Raw genomic sequence first — 16290 nt, 5'->3', positions numbered from 1 at the left:
CAAAAACAAAACTCTCCAAGATAATAACTTAATATCAACGGAATGTAAGGGTTCAAACGGAACCCCCTGAAGAACTGAAAGAACTAGGTTGAGACTCCAAGGAGGAGTCAAAATTTTGTAAACAGGCTTGACTCTAACCAGAGCCTGAACAAAGGCTAGAACATCTGGCACAGCTGCCAGCTTTTTGTGAAGTAACACAGACAAGGCAGAAATCTGTCCCATCAAGGAACTTGCAGATAATCCTTTTTCCAATCCTTCTCGAAGGAAGGATAGACTCTTAGGAATCTTAACCTTGTCCCAAGGGAATCCTGCAGATTCACACCAACAGATATACCAAATAAAGTGGTAATTTTTCTGGTTACAGGCTTTCAGGCCTGAACAAGAGTATTAATAACAGAATCTGAGAACCCTCGCTTTGATAAGATCAAGCGTTCAATCTCCAAGCAGTCAGCTGGAGTGGGTCGAACGGACCTAGAACAAGAAGGTCTCGTCTCAAAGGTAGCTTCCATGGTGGAGCCGATGACATATTCATCAGATCTGCATACCAAGTCCTGCGTGGCCACGCAGGAGCTATCAAAATCACCGACGCCCTCTCCTGATTGATCCTGGCTACCAGCCTGGGGATGAGAGGAAACGGCGGGAACACATAAGCTAGTTTGAAGGTCCAAGGTGCTACTAGTGCATCCACTAGAGCCGCCTTGGGATCCCTGGATCTGTACCCGTAGTAAGGAACTCTGAAGTTCTGACGAGAGGCCATCAGATCCATGTCTGGAATGCCCCACGGTTGAGTGACTTGGGCAAAGATTTCCGGATGGAGTTCCCACTCCCCCGGATGCAATGTCTGACGACTCAGAAAATCCGCTTCCCAATTTTCCACTCCTGGGATGTGGATAGCAGACAGGTGGCAGGAGTGAGACTCCGCCCATAGAATGATGTTGGTCACTTCTTCCATCGCTAGGGAACTCCTTGTTCCCCCCTGATGGTTGATGTATGAACTTGGCCCTCGCTAACTGAGGCCAAGCTTTGAGAGCATGGAATATCGCTCTCAGTTCCAGAATATTTATCGGTAGAAGAGATTCTACCCGAGACCAAAGACCCTGAGCTTTCAGGTATGCCCAGACCGCGCCCCATCCCATCAGACTGGCGTCGGTCGTGACAATGACCCACTCTGGTCTGCGGAAGGTCATCCCTTGTGACAGGTTGTCCAGGGACAGCCACCAACGGAAAGAGTCTCTGGTCCTCTGATTTACTTGTATCTTCGGAGACAAGTCTGAATAGTCCCCATTCCACTGACTGAGCATGAACAGTTGAAATGGTCTTAGATGAATGCGCACAAAAGGAACTATGTCCATTGCCGCTACCATCAAACCTATCACTTCCATGCACTGCGCTATGGAAGGAAGAGGAACGGAATGAAGTATCCGACAAGAGTCTAGAAGTTTTGTTTTTCTGGCTGCTGTCAGAAAAATCCTCATTTCTAAGGAGTCTATTATAGTTCCCAAGAAGGGAACCCTCGTTGACGGAGATAGAGAACTCTTTTCCACGTTCACTTTCCATCCGTGAGATCTGAGAAAGGCCAGGACAATGTCCGTGTGAGCCTTTACTTGAGGAAGGGACGACGCTCGAATCAGAATGTCGTCCAAGTAAGGTACTACAGCAATGCCCCTTGGTCTTAGCACCGCCAGAAGGGACCCTAGTACCTATGCGAAAATCCTTGAAATCCACCTTGGTCATGAATTGACCTTCCTGGATGGAAGGAAGAAGTGTTCGAATGGTTTCCATCTTGAACGATGGAACCTTGAGAAACTTGTTCAAGATCTTGAGATCTAAGATTGGTCTGAACGTTCCCTCTTTTTTGGGAACTATGAACAGATTGGAGTAGAACCCCATCCCTTGTTCTCCTAATGGAACAGGATGAATCACTCCCATTTTTAGCAGGTCTTCTACCCAATGTAAGAATGCCTGTCTTCTTATGTGGTCTGAAGACAACTGAGACCTGTGGAACCTCCCCCTTGGAGGAAACCCCTTGAACTCCAGAGAATAACCTTGGGAGACTATTTCTAGCGCCCAAGGATCCAGAACATCTCTTGCCCCAGCCTGAGCGAAGAGAGAGAGTCTGCCCCCCACCAGATCCGGTCCCGGATCGGGGGCCCGCATTTCATGCTGTCTTGGTAGCAGTGGCAGGTTTCCTGGCCTGCTTTCCTTTGTTCCAGCCTTGCATAGGTCTCCAGGCTGGATTGGCTTGAGAAGTATTACCTTCCTGCTTAGAGGACGTAGCCCTTGGGGCTGATCCGTTTCTGCGAAAGGGACGAAACTTAGGTTTATTTTTGGTCTTGAAAAGACCTATCCTGAGGAAGGGCGTGGCCCTTGCCCCCAGTGATATCAGAGATAATCTCTTTCAAGTCAGGGCCAAAGAGTGTTTTCCCCTTGAAAGGAATGTTAAGCAATTTGTTCTTGGAAGACGCATCCGCTGCCCAAGATTTTAACCAAAGCGCTCTGCGCCACAATAGCAAACCCAGAATTTTTTCGCCGCTAACCTAGCCAATTGCAAGGTGGCGTCTAGGGTGAAAGAATTAGCCAATTAAGAGCACGAATTCTGTCCATAATCTCCCCATAAGAAGAAGAATTACTAATAATCGCCTTTCCTAGCTCATCAAACTAGAAACACGCGGCTGCAGTGACAGGGACAATGCATGCAATTGGTTGTAGAAGGGAACCTTGCTGAACAAACATCTTTAGCAGACCTTCTAATTTTTTATCCATAGGATCTTGGAAAGCACAACTATCTTCTATGGGTATAGTGGCGCGCTTGTGTAGAGTAGAAACCGCCCCCTCGACCTTGGGGACTGTCTGCCATCAGTCCTTTCTGGGGTCGACTATAGGAAAACAATTTTATAAATATGGGGGGAGGTACTAAAGGTATACCGGGCCTGTCCCATTCTTTACTAACAATGTACGCCACCCGCTTGGATATAGGAAAAGCTTCGGGGGGCCCCGGGGCCTCTAAGAACTTTTCCATTTTACATAGTGGTTCTGGAATGACCAGATAATCACAATCATCCAAATTGGATAACACCTCCTTAAGCAGAGCGCGGAGATGTTCCAACTTAAATTTAAAAGTAATCACATCAGGTTCAGCTTGTTGAGAAATGTTTCCTGAATCTGAAATTTCTCCCTCAGACAAAACCTCCCTGGCCCCCTCAGACTGGTGTAGGGGCCCTTCAGAAACCATATCATCAGCGTTCTCATGCTCTACAGAATTTTCTAAAACAGAGCAGTCGCGCTTTCGCTGATAAGCGGGCATATTGGCTAAAATGTTTTTGATAGAATTATCCATTACAGCCGTTAAATGTTGCATAGTAAGGAGTATTGGCGCACTAGATGTACTAGGGGCCTCCTGTATGGGCAAGACTGGTGTAGACGAAGGAGGGGATGATGCAGTACCATGCTTACTCCCCTCACTTGAGGAATCATCTTGGGCATCATTTTTACTAATTTTTTTTTTTTTTTTTTTTTTTTTTTATGACATATAGTTAAATGAGAAGGAACCTTGGTTTCCCCACAGTCAGAACACAATCTATCTGGTAGTTCAGACATGTTAAACAGGCATAAACTTGATAACAAAGCACAAAAAACGTTTTAAAATAAAACCGTTACTGTCACTTTAAATTTTAAACTAAACACACTTTATTACTGCAATTGCGAAAAAGTATGAAGGAATTGTTCAAAATTCACCAAAATTTCACCACAGTGTCTTAAAGCCTTAAAAGTATTGCACACCAAATTTGGAAGCTTTAACCCTTAAAATAACGGAACCGGAGCCGTTTTTATATTTAACCCCTTTACAGTCCCTGGAATCTGCTTTGCTGAGACCCAACCAAGCCCAAAGGGGAATACGATACCAAATGATGCCTTCAGAAAGACTTTTCTATGTATCAGAGCTCCACACACATGCAGCTGCATGCCATGCTGTTCTCAAAAACAAGTGCGCCATACCGGCGCGAAAATGAGGCTCTGACTATGATTAGGGAAAGCCCCTAAAGAATAAGGTGTCAAAAACAGTGCCTGCCGATATAATCATATCAAAATACCCAGAATAAATGATTCCTCAAGGCTAAATATATGTTAATAATGAATCGATTTAGCCCAGAAAAAGTCTACAGTCTTAATAAGCCCTTGTGAAGCCCTTATTTACTATCTTAATAAACATGGCTTACCGGATCCCATAGGGAAAATGACAGCTTCCAGCATTACATCGTCTTGTTAGAATGTGTCATACCTCAAGCAGTAAGAGACTGCACACTGTTCCCCCAACTGAAGTTAATTGCTCTCAACAGTCCTGTGTGGAACAGCCATGGATTTTAGTTACGGTGCTAAAATCATTTTCCTCATACAAACAGAAATCTTCATCTCTTTTCTGTTTCTGAGTAAATAGTACATACCAGCACTATTTTAAAATAACAAACTCTTGATTGAATAATAAAAACTACAGTTAAACACTAAAAAACTCTAAGCCATCTCCGTGGAGATGTTGCCTGTACAACGGCAAAGAGAATGACTGGGGTAGGCGGAGCCTAGGAGGGATCATGTGACCAGCTTTGCTGGGCTCTTTGCCATTTCCTGTTGGGGAAGAGAATATCCCACAAGTAAGGATGACGCCGTGGACCGGACACACCTATGTTGGAGAAAAAGTCAAATTTTAAGGTAAGAAAAATTGATTATTCAAATTTATTATCCCAAATAATGAAACTGACTGTCTGAAATAAGGAATGTTGAACATCCTGAATCAAGGCAAATAAATGTTTAAACACATATATTTAGAACTTTATATAAAAGTGCCCAACCATAGCTTAGAGTGTCACAAAAATAAGACTTACTTATCCCAGGACACTCATCTACATGTAGTAGAAAGCCAAACCAGTACTGAAACGAGAATCAGTAGAGGTAATGGTATATATTATTATTATTCTTTATTTATAAAGCGCCAACAGATTCCGCAGCGCTGCCCATGGGTACAAGGATAACAGTACAGTGGAGAAACAATACGATAAGACACAAAATTTTACAGACAAATACAGGGGGAGTTGAGGGCCCTGTTCCCGTGGGAACTTACAATCTAGATGGGTAGGAGGATTGGAAACAGGAGGTGGGGACTGCAGAGGTGAGAATGATATTAGTGAGGAGATAGAGGGCAACTGTTAGTTAGTTGGTTAGTTTGTTAATAAGTCGGGTGATAAGCTTCCCTGAACAGAAAGGTCTTTAGGGAACGTTTAAAGGAGGAGAGGTTAGGGGCAAGTCTGACATCTCGAGGAAGTGCGTTCCAGAGGGTTGGTGCCGCACGAGAGAAGTCCTGTAGTCTAGAATGAGAGGAGGTGATGGTAGAGGACGCAAGAAGCAGGTCGTTGTTGGATCTTAGGGGACGGGCAGGAGTATATTTGTTGATGAGTGAGGACAGGTAGGGTGGGGCAGCATTGGTGAGGGCTTTGTAGGTCAGGGTGAGAATTTTGAATTTAACTCTGTTGTGAATGGGGAGCCAGTGAAGGGACTCACAGAGAGGCGCAGCAGAAACAGAGCGTCGAGAGAGGTGGATTAGTCTGGCGGATGCATTTAGGACGGATTGGAGGGGAGAGAGGCGGGAGAGAGGGAGGCCAGTTAGTAAGTTGTTACAGTAGTCAAGTCGGGAAATTACCAGGGAGTGGATGAGCTGTTTGGTAGTTTCAGCACTCAGAAACGGGCGAATTTTGGAGATATTGCGTAGGTGGTTGCGGCAGGATGAAGAGAGCAGTTGGATGTGGGGAATGAAGGACAGATTTGAGTCAAGAGTGACTCCGAGGCAGCGGACTTGGGGTGATGGGGAGATAGTGGTGCCGCCAACAGTGATAGAGAAATTAGAGACGGGAGTGGAGCTAGAGGGGGGAATTAGAAGTAGTTCGGTCTTGGACATATTTATTTTTAGGTGGTGAGAGGCCATCCAGGAAGAAATGCCAGATAAGCAGTCGCTGATGTGAGAGTTGACAGAAGGAGAGAGTGCAGGGGTGGAAAGGTAGATCTGGGTATCATCAGCATAGAGGTGATAGCTGAAGCCATAGCTGTTGACAAGTTTACCCAGTGAAGAAGTGTAAATAGAGAAGAGTAGAGGACCCAGGACAGAGCCTTGAGGTACTCCAACAGACAGGGGCAATAGAGAGGAGGAGTCACCAGCAAAAGAGACTGAGAAGGATCTGTTAGAGAGATAAGAGTGAATCCAGGAGAGGGCAGTGTCACAGAGACCAAGAGAACTGAGAGACTGTAGGAGAAGGGGATGGTCAACAGTGTCAAAGGCAGCAGATAGGTCAAGTAAGATGAGTATAGAGTAGTAGCCTTTGTTTTTAGCAGAAAGGAGATCGTTAGTAACCTTGGTGAGAGCAGTTTCAGTTGAGTGTTGGGGGCGGAAGCCAGATTGCAGGGGGTCAAGCAATGAGTTGGACGACAGGAAGTGGGTTAGGCGATTGAAAACTAGTTTTTCGAGGAGTTTTGAAGCTAGTGGGAGCAGTGATATGGGGCGGTAGTTTGCAGGGGAGTTAGGGTCGAGGGAGGGTTTTTTGAGGATGGGGGTGACCTTCGCATGTTTGAAGGAGGCAGGGAATGAGCCGGTAGAAAGGGATAGGTTAAATATGTGAGTAAGAGCCGGAGTGAGGGTGGTAGATAGAGGAGGAATTAGATGTGAAGGAATAGGGTCAAGTGGGCAGGTAGTGAGGTGTGAAGAAGACAAAAGGGAAGCCACTTCACTCTCAGTGGTTGGGAGGAGGGTGCAGAGAGTGGCAGAGGGGGTGACTGGGAGCGGAGTTGGGAGATTACAGGTTTGTGTTGGGATGTTTCCTCGGATTGCAAGTGTTTTATTGAGAAAATAGTCAGCGAGGTCTTGAGCACTGAATGCAGATGAGGGGGGTGGTGCAGGTTGGTAGAGGAGAGAGTTGAAAATAGAGAAGAGTCTTTTAGGGTTTGAGGAGTGAGTGGATATAAGAGAGGAGAAGTAGGTTTGCTTAGCTAAGCAAAGGGCAGAGGTGTAAGAGTAGAGAATGAACTTATAGTGCATGAAATCATGTTCAGAGCGGGATTTCCTCCAGGCACGCTCAGCAGTGCGGGAGCATTTTTGTAGGTGACGCGTTTGTTGGGAGTGCCAGGGTTGGAGCTGACGACGTGGGGCTTTGCGAGGTTGGGATGGAGCGAGAGTGTCAAGTGCAGCAGAGAGAGTATTGTTATAGTGGGTTATAGCAAGGTCAGGGCAGGATATCGTGGAAGTGTGGGGGAGGCGTAGTTGAATAAGATTGGAGAGTTGGGGAGCGTCCACAGTGTGCAGATTTCTGCTGGTGCGGGGCCGAGAGGGGGAAGTACGACCGATAACAGAGAACCTATGAAATAGACCCCGTAGAAGGAGATCATTGAATTCAAAATAGGCAATACCGGGCTCCAGCCTGCTGCGAAGTGCATGTCAACGAAGAATCTAGCACAAACTTACTTCACCACCTCCATGGGAGGCAAAGTTTGTAAAACTGATTTGTGGGTGTGGTGAGGGGTGTATTTATAGGCATTTTGAGGTTTGGGAAACTTTGCCCCTCCTGGTAGGAATGTATATCCCATACGTCACTAGCTCATGGACTCTTGCTAATTACATGAAAGAAAAGCCAATTAATAAAGTGTATACCTGCAATAACTAGCATCCTTAAATATTCCCCTCTCAATTTATGGGTCAGTATTGACTAGTTCAGTTCAGAGTAAAATGAAGCAGCACATTACTGAGGTCGTAGCCCATTACTGTTGCACCATACGTTCCAAACGAACCCTCGACACAAATCCCAATATCAACATATATACCCTCCTATTTCCTCCTCCCACTTCACTCCTGGAATTGGCATAGTTTCTCTATCTATTCTAGCCGCGTTAGAACGCACACCCTCCAGTACCATGTCCCTTAGCATATACCGGCCGGAGCAGTATAATAGACCTAGTGCCTACAGTATTTCTACTCAACTAAATATCTGCTTTGTCAATGGGTGCATGGTGACTTTGTATTTATGTCAGGATTGTTATCAGTTGAACTTTAGTTTGAGATATTACATCACTCCATTACTTTAATCTCATATGTCATAACCTGTTTTGACTCCTCCAAATATTGTTCTATTTAATTTTACTCTGTGCTCTGGGAACCTTAGGTTGGTAAGCTTGATCATTTTTGTGAGTCCTATTAATGAGGGAGGGGCTTACTGCTTTTTATAAATTTACAACAAGATAGACTGTCTGCCAGTTTTGTTCACTAATATATGTGGTAGACTATACCAGGATATAGATATTATCTACTACCCCTTTCCTGTTAACATATGAAAATTGTACTTAACTAAAAATTGTTAGTTTAATAGTTGTCTCCTAGATATTCGGTCACTGCTGAATATACATGCTACTTATCTATAAGTTTCTGCAACTTCACCATAGTTGAGATGAAAGAATATTTAGCTATGTACCAGCAAATTTCCCTCTCCTGCTCCTTAGACTCCAAACAAATATCCAGAATACTCACCAGGTTCATCTTATCCCTCCTTATACCAACTACATCTCATGTAGAGCAATCTATTATAGCTCCGCCTCTCCCCCCCCCCTTATATTGGGTCCTATACCCATTTTTCTTTAATCCAAACGGCTCTTGTCCGCTGTAATCTTTTCCTTCTTTCACAATATCCGTGTTAGTTATATCCCTCCATCAATACAGATTTCTTGAATAATTCAAAAGTCCCAGTCAACTATCTGATAAATATTTCCTTCATCACAAGTGGACTTGCTGATTTTTCACTATATTATCACTCTGTAATCACTCCAGTTTACAGGGAGTGGTCTTATTGGTCTAACCCTTTATGACACAGGGATATAACTTGGTCAACTTATATTCATAATACCCCTTATAACACTGAAAAGAGACCCTATATTCACTCCTGAGAAACTCCACCTCTATACTCACCAGCAAATGAAGACCTATGTATGTGTTAACTATAAGATGATAATTATTACATTACTGTCTAAGACTTATTGTTAACCTTTTTCTGTTTGTAATTTCTATGCACATACCCATGTGGAGTTGTATTACTTTTCTCTTGTTTGTCTCAATAAAAATATTTTAAAAAAAACTTAAATCATACTTCCATATCTTGCCTCAGTCATAAAACTACATTCAAGCAATAAAACAGGTTTCTATTAAACAGGTTTAAAATTAGAACAAAATAAAGGAAGACTGATATCTTGACAAATGTAAAACATAGAAGCTTGCTAGAGAACCAAAATATCCCGATGTAAAAACAAATAAGACCGTCAAAAAAAGCAAAATTGCAGCTCAGCTGCTCATGTGGCTAAGAATAATAGCCAAAAGAAAAACAGTATTCAGTCTGAGATTTCAAAGGGATGCTTTTCATAACCATTTAAAAGTAGATGTCACAAAGGCTTCCAGGGTCAGTGAATAATCCAATAGTGGCACAAAAAGAAAATGTATGCTTACCTGATACATTTCTTTCTTTCTTGACACAGTGAGTCCACAGATCATCAATTACTGTTGGGAATATCACTCCTAGGCCGGCAGGAGGAGACAAAATGCACCGCAGCAAAGCGGTTAAGTATCACCTCCCTTCCCACAACCCCCAGTCATTTGACCAAAGGAAAAGGAGCAAAAGGAAGTAAGACAAGGTGCAGAGGTGCCTGAGGTTTTTACGAAAAAACTGTCTGAAAACAGGGAGGGCCGTGGAATCACCATGTCAAGAAAGAAATACATTTATCATCAGGTAAGCATAAATTTTCTTTTCTTTCTTAAGACACGGTGAGTCCACGGATATCAATTACTGTTGGGAATCAATACCCAAGCTAGAGGACAAAGATGATAAGGGAGGGCAAGACAGATAACCTAAACAGAAGGCACCACTGCCTGCAGAACCCTTTCTCCCAAAAGAAGCCTCAGCTGAGGCAAAAGTATCACATTTATAGAATTTAGATAAAGTGTGCAATGAAGACCAAGTAGCAGTCTTACAAATCTGTTCTACAGAGGCCTCATTCTTGAAGGCCCAAGAAGAAGACACCACCCAGGTGGAATGAGCTGTAATTCTCTCAGGTGGCTGCTGACCAGCAGTCTCATATGCCAAATGAATAATACTTCTCAACCAGAGAGAAAGAGATGTGGCAGTAGCTTTCTGACCCTTACGTTTACCAGAACAAACAAACAAACAATGCTGAAGCCTGATGATAGTCCTTTGTAGCCTGCAGATAAAATGTGTGCAACAAACACTCTTTATGAGAAGAAGGATTAGGACAGAGAGAAAAAACAACAATTTCCTGTTTTCTGTCTGAAACAACCTTAGGAAGAAAACTAAACTTGGTACGGAGAACTGCCTTATCTAGCAAAAAAATTAAAAAATATATATTTTTAAATTTCAAGAAAACGTAACTATCTCTTTAAAATTTCTGTCAATCACAGAAACATTGCCCGCAATAAAACTATCAAAGGAAAACAAATTATATGGGACTCCTTAGAAGTATATATAATTTAACACCCTATGTCCCCAAAATATTTATAACACCTCTTAGGCAACTCTACCCACAGTGCCATAATGCGGTGACTACCTGACCTCCTCTAGACTGACTCCGGAACAGACAGAGGCCAACAAGCAGCAGACACAGCGAAGAAACTTCCTTGTAGTCTAACAAGAAGAGAAAGAGCGCCAACAAAAGTGCACGCTGCGTCTGAGGAGAAGGAGCCCGTTCCTGACAATGTCACTATGCGGTCCGATGCCGGGAGCCATTTCTCAAAGGAACAAGATTGAAAACGGAAAGATACCGTTAACCAAGACCTACTCTAATTAAAAAATTAACAGAAACCCCCTAAAACAGTCGGATTCTGACTGAGCCACCAATACACATGTTTAAAGCATAACAGTTTGCGAGTAAGGTCCCTCTCATTAAACAGTACCACAAAGTGCCCTCCAACCTGCCAACATCATCCGTGCCACAGGAAGATGCAGACCAAGTTCTTAAGTGCCATCAATCTCTGTGTAAGAAATAAAAAAACAGCACTTACCTGCACCTTTGCCTGTCTGACAGGGAGACAGCACCAGGAATGAGAGGAAGCTGCTCCGCACAGAGTCCTGAGAAGAAAAAGATGAACAGAGTAAGCCTACTCTGGCATACTATAGAAGGGCAGCAAAATTGTCAGGAAAGCGCAGTGGGGCCCCCCTCAAAAGTTCCTAACTGCTTTAAAGCTACCACAGCCCTACTGAAGAGACTAACGCGGATACAGCTAAACCCAGATTGAAGGGGAAGGACAGAGCAAACCTGCTCAGGCTTCCAAAATAATAAAATCTTGATAGAAGAATCTTTGACACCTAAACATTTTACCTCCTCCTTGCACCTAAGGCAAAGAGAATGACTGGGGGTTGTGGGAAGGGAGGTGATACTAAACAGCTTTGCTGTGGTGCTCTTTGCCTCCACCTTCTGGCCAGGAGTGATATTCCCAACAGTAATTGATGATCCGTGGACTCACTGTGTCTTAAGAGAGAAAATGTATGCTTCGTTTAAGAGACACTGCTGGAAGAATTGCTATATCAAATGCTTTGGAGCCAATCTCACTTCAGGAATAGCAGAATAAAGCCAAAGCCCTAGACATTAATTAAAACAACTGCAGAATTTGTCCGGCATCCTGCATCATTGAAGAAATATCTAAAAGGACAGTCTAGTCAAAATTAAACTTTAATGATTCAGATAGGGCATGTCATTTTAAACAACTTTCCATATTTACATTTATCATCCAATTTACTTCGTTCTCTTGGTATTCTCTGCTGAATGATAAACCTAGGTAGGCTCAAACTGAGTTTGAAGTAAAAAGCCACCTTAGACAGTTTTCCAGTTAGACAGTGCTAGTTTGTGTATGCCATATAGATAACTGTGCTCAATCCCATGTTGTTATTTAAAAGTCAGTACTGATTGGCTAAAATGGTTTGTTATGCAAAACTGGGGAATGGGTAATAAAGGGATTATCTATTGTTTTAAACAATAAAAATTCTAGAGTAGACTGTCCCTTTAAAGGGACAGTAAACATTAATTTTCATATAACTGCATGTAATAGACACTACTATAAAGAATAATATGCACAGATACTTATAAGCTCCCAAATTAGCTCTGTTAAAAAGGTAGCTAGAACACCCACTACAAGTGGGAAAAACAGACACCCCCCTCCCCCTTCATATGAAAAAACTCTTTACATAAACAGGATCAAGCTGGAGTAGGTATATGTCAGTATTCTCCAAAAACTTTGGGGCTTGGTTAGGAGTCTGAAAATCAGAGCAATGTTAACACCTCTTAGGCAACTCTACCCACAGTGCCATAATGCGGTGACTACCTGACCTCCTCTAGACTGACTCTGGAACAGGCAGAGGCCAACAAGCAGCAGACACAGCAAAGAAACTTCCTTGTAGTCTAACAAGAAGAGAAAGAGCGCCAACAAAAGTGCGCGCTGTGTCTGAGGAGAAGGAGCCCGTCCCTGATAATGTCACTATGCGGTCCGATGCCGGGAGCCATTTCTCAAAGGAACAAGATTGAAAACGGAAAGATACCGTTAACCAAGACCTACTCTAATTAAAAAATTAACAGAAACCCCCTAAAACAGTCGGATTCTGACTGAGCCACCAATACACATGTTTAAAGCATAACCGTTTGCAAGTAAGGTCCCTCTCATTAAACAGTACCACAAAGTGCCCTCCAACCTGCCAACATCATCCGTGCCACAGGAAGATGCAGACCAAGTTCTTAAGTGCCATAAATCTCTGTGTAAGAAATAAAAAAACAGCACTTACCTGCACCTTTGCCTGTCTGACAGGGAGACAGCACCAGGAATGAGAGGAAGCTTCTCCTCACAGAGTCCTGAGAAGAAAAAGATGAACAGAGTAAGCCTACTCTGGCATACTATAGAAGGGCAGCAAAATTGTCAGGAAAGCGCAGTGGGGCCCCCCTCAAAAGTTCCTAACTGCTTTAAAGCTACCACAGTCCTACTGAAGAGATTAACACGGATACAGCTAAACCCAGATTGAAGGGGAAGGACAGAGCAAACCTGCTCAGGCTTCCAAAATAATAAAATCTTGATAGAAGAATCTTTGACACCTAAAAATTTTACCTCCTCCTTGCACCTAAGGCAAAGAGAATGACTGGGGGTTGTGGGAAGGGAGGTGATACTAAACAGCTTTGCTGTGGCGCTCTTTGCCTCCTCCTGCTGGCCAGGAGTGATATTCCCAACAGTAATTGATGATCCGTGGACTCACTGTGTCTTAAGAGAGAAAATGTATGCTTCGTTTAAGAGACACTGCTTGAAGAATTGCTATATCAAATGCTTTGGAGCCAATCTCACTTCAGGAATAGCAGAATAAAGCCAAAGCCCCAGACATTAATGAAACCAACTGCAGAATTTGTCCGGCATCCTGCATCAGTGAAGAAATATCTAAAAGGACAGTCTAGTCAAAATTAAACTTTAATGATTCAGATAGGGCATGTCATTTTAAACAACTTTCCATATTTACTTTTATCATCCAATTTGCTTTGTTCTCTTGGTATTCTCTGCTGAATGATAAACCTAGGTAGGCTCAAACTGAGTTTGAAGTAAAAAACCACCTTAGACAGTTTTCCAGTTAGACAGTGCTAGTTTGTGTATGCCATATAGATAACTGTGCTCAATCCCATGTTGTTATTTAAAAAAGTTAGTACTGATTGGCTAAAATGCAAGTCTGTCAAAAGAAATGAGATAAGGGGCAGTCTGCAGAGACTAACATACAAGGTAATCACACAGGTAAAAAAATTATTAATATATCAGTGTTGGTTATGCAAAACTGGGGAATGGGTAATAAAGGGATTATCTATTGTTTTAAACAATAAAAATTCTAGAGTAGACTGTCCCTTTAAAGGGACAGTATACATTAATTTTCATATAACTGCATGTAATAGACACTACTATAAAGAATAATATGCACAGATACTTATATAAAAGGCCAGTATAAAACCGTTTAAAAACTTATTTATAAGCTCCCAAATTAGCTCTGTTAAAAAGGTAGCTAGAACCCCCTTCCCCTTCATATGAAAAAATTCTTTACATAAACAGGAGCAAGCTGGAGTAGGTATATGTCAGTATTCTCCTAAAACTTTGGGGCTTGGTTAGGAGTCTGAAAATCAGAGCAATGTTAAAAAAAACCAAAAACTGTATGGGCTATATAAATGGATCATCTCCCAAACATTTATGCAAAGAAAAATCAAGTGTATAATGTCCCTTTAAGAGCTACCTTTGTATTTCATAAAATATACAGCTGCTTAACTATGCCAAATAACTTCCACAGCTGAGTTTTGTAACTGAAGAAGAGCCAGGTCAACTACCCTGAGTTCTATTACATTTATCTGCAACTTGTCTGTTGACTGGTAGCACTAAAACGATACTCCAGAGAAATTGCCCCATTATAGGTTTCTTGTGCAATGCCCCACCTGCCCCGGTGCAACCAATTGCGCTAGAGCAGGACATGTCAATCGCACTGAAGAAGCAAGTGTCTGGGTGAGTGATCCCGCCACCTCTGAGGTGGCAGAGAAGAAAAAGAAACAGTTTCTGCTTCTTAAATATGTGGCAGCAGATCTGCTTATGTGAACCTGCTCCACGTAGCCCAAAAAGCTGTTAATGCAGCACCATAAATCTATCTTAAAGTATTGACATTTAATCTAAAATAGTAAAAAAAAATACCCTAATCTACAAATTTGCCCCCACAAATCACCCCAAAAGTACAAACCTAGATAGCTAAAGGGAATTCATAATAATTTTCTGAGCCAGATTTATTCTTGTGAAAGTGCAATACACAAAGATCTGGATTTGCAGAGGTATTCGTATGTTGCTCTTTCACACAAATAAATCTGCCTACGTAAAGAACAGAATGATGCTATCCACAGCCATATTCAGGATTTGTTTAGAGAACAAATTGCCGAATGCACCTGCCTAGTAAGCACGTTGACCATTTCGAGTAACTGGTGGATATCAGAAATAGCAACATTCAATTTCTTCTTTCTTCTGTGTTCTTAACAAGTTTATTTCTCACCTTTTGGAATATTTACTGAGGAATGATGAACAAAATTTCTACAAAGCTTCTGATTTATGTATTCTTATCGAAAGCAACATTTTCTTTTATTATACAAGCTAAAATATAGGATCTTTCTCTACCAAGCGGTTATGTCATTAACGTATTGTTCCCTTTTCCAATGAGATACTGCACCTTTGTAGTTGTCCAATGATGAGTGAACTGTGACTGTTCAGTTAAATAAAGGCAGATACGTGAAACTCGGGTTTTGCTAATACGAAGATTTCCTTTATTGTTCTGCATCCACACCAACTTTTCAGCAGAGAAACCTAATAAAGTAGAATAGGAAATATGAGTTAAATAAATTAATCAGTATATTAAGAAAGAAAGAAAAAATATCAGTATGTCTATCAGTCACACCCTAGTAATAATACTGTAAATAAAATAGGATAGATAGATAAGTAAATAGATACAATATATACAATTAAATAGCTAGATTGCATAAATTAAATGACTAGATTAGATAGATTAAAGATTTTAGTATCCTTTGATGAAAGAGGAGAAATGCACTACTGGGAGCTAGCTAAACACACAGTATGAGCCAATCACAGAAGGCATATATGTGCAGCCACTAATCAGAAGCTAACTCACAGATTCTGAGCTTTCCTATGCATGCTTTTCAATAAAGGATACCAAGAGAAGTAATCAAATTAGATAATAGAAGTAAATTGGAAAGTTGCTTAAAATTGTGTGCCCTGTCTGAATCGGGAAGGAAAATGTTGAGGTTTCCTATCTCTTTTAACCAAAACGGCTTTTTGCCGCAAGGCTATGAATATTTTAACAGAGTTTATTTTTTTATTTTTTTCTTCTTCAGTTTGCCCAACTGATTCCTGGGGCTTTAAATAAAAATTTTGTTTAGTCTAAGTATTAAACCAAACCACAGATTGACTGAGAAAGTAATAGCAGCATAGGAAATGTAATACTTGCAATGTGTCCTGGCAAACCTCCTTATGACTTGGTCTGACCAGATCAGACTGACTGAATAACATGCTAAACAAAATTTAACATTAGCCCAGGTGGCTTATTTAGTACCTAAAAGTGGGTGCATTAACCTTAGTAAAACAGACTGCAATGCAGCATTCTAATCTACCCTGAAGATACGGTGTGACGTCACTCTCAAATGAATAGA

The 16290-nt window shown here is 41.9% G+C and overlaps 1 protein-coding gene across 1 annotated transcript in view; it reads right to left on the bottom strand.

The window, feature by feature from the left end:
• The window catches only part of TEX10 (testis expressed 10), a 266721-nt gene that overhangs the window by 89710 nt on the left and 160721 nt on the right, over positions 1 to 16290 (bottom strand). The window contains exon 10 of the mRNA XM_053714474.1: positions 15297 to 15430. Coding sequence (XP_053570449.1) covers positions 15297 to 15430 — 134 coding nt within the window. The remainder of the gene's footprint in view (positions 1 to 15296; positions 15431 to 16290) is intronic.

This window comes from Bombina bombina, chromosome 5, assembly GCF_027579735.1.
Source record: "Bombina bombina isolate aBomBom1 chromosome 5, aBomBom1.pri, whole genome shotgun sequence".
In the NCBI taxonomy this organism is placed as follows: domain Eukaryota; kingdom Metazoa; phylum Chordata; class Amphibia; order Anura; family Bombinatoridae; genus Bombina; species Bombina bombina.
The sequence above is the reverse complement of the archived record's forward strand: the minus strand, read 5'-3'. Positions and strand labels throughout refer to the sequence as shown.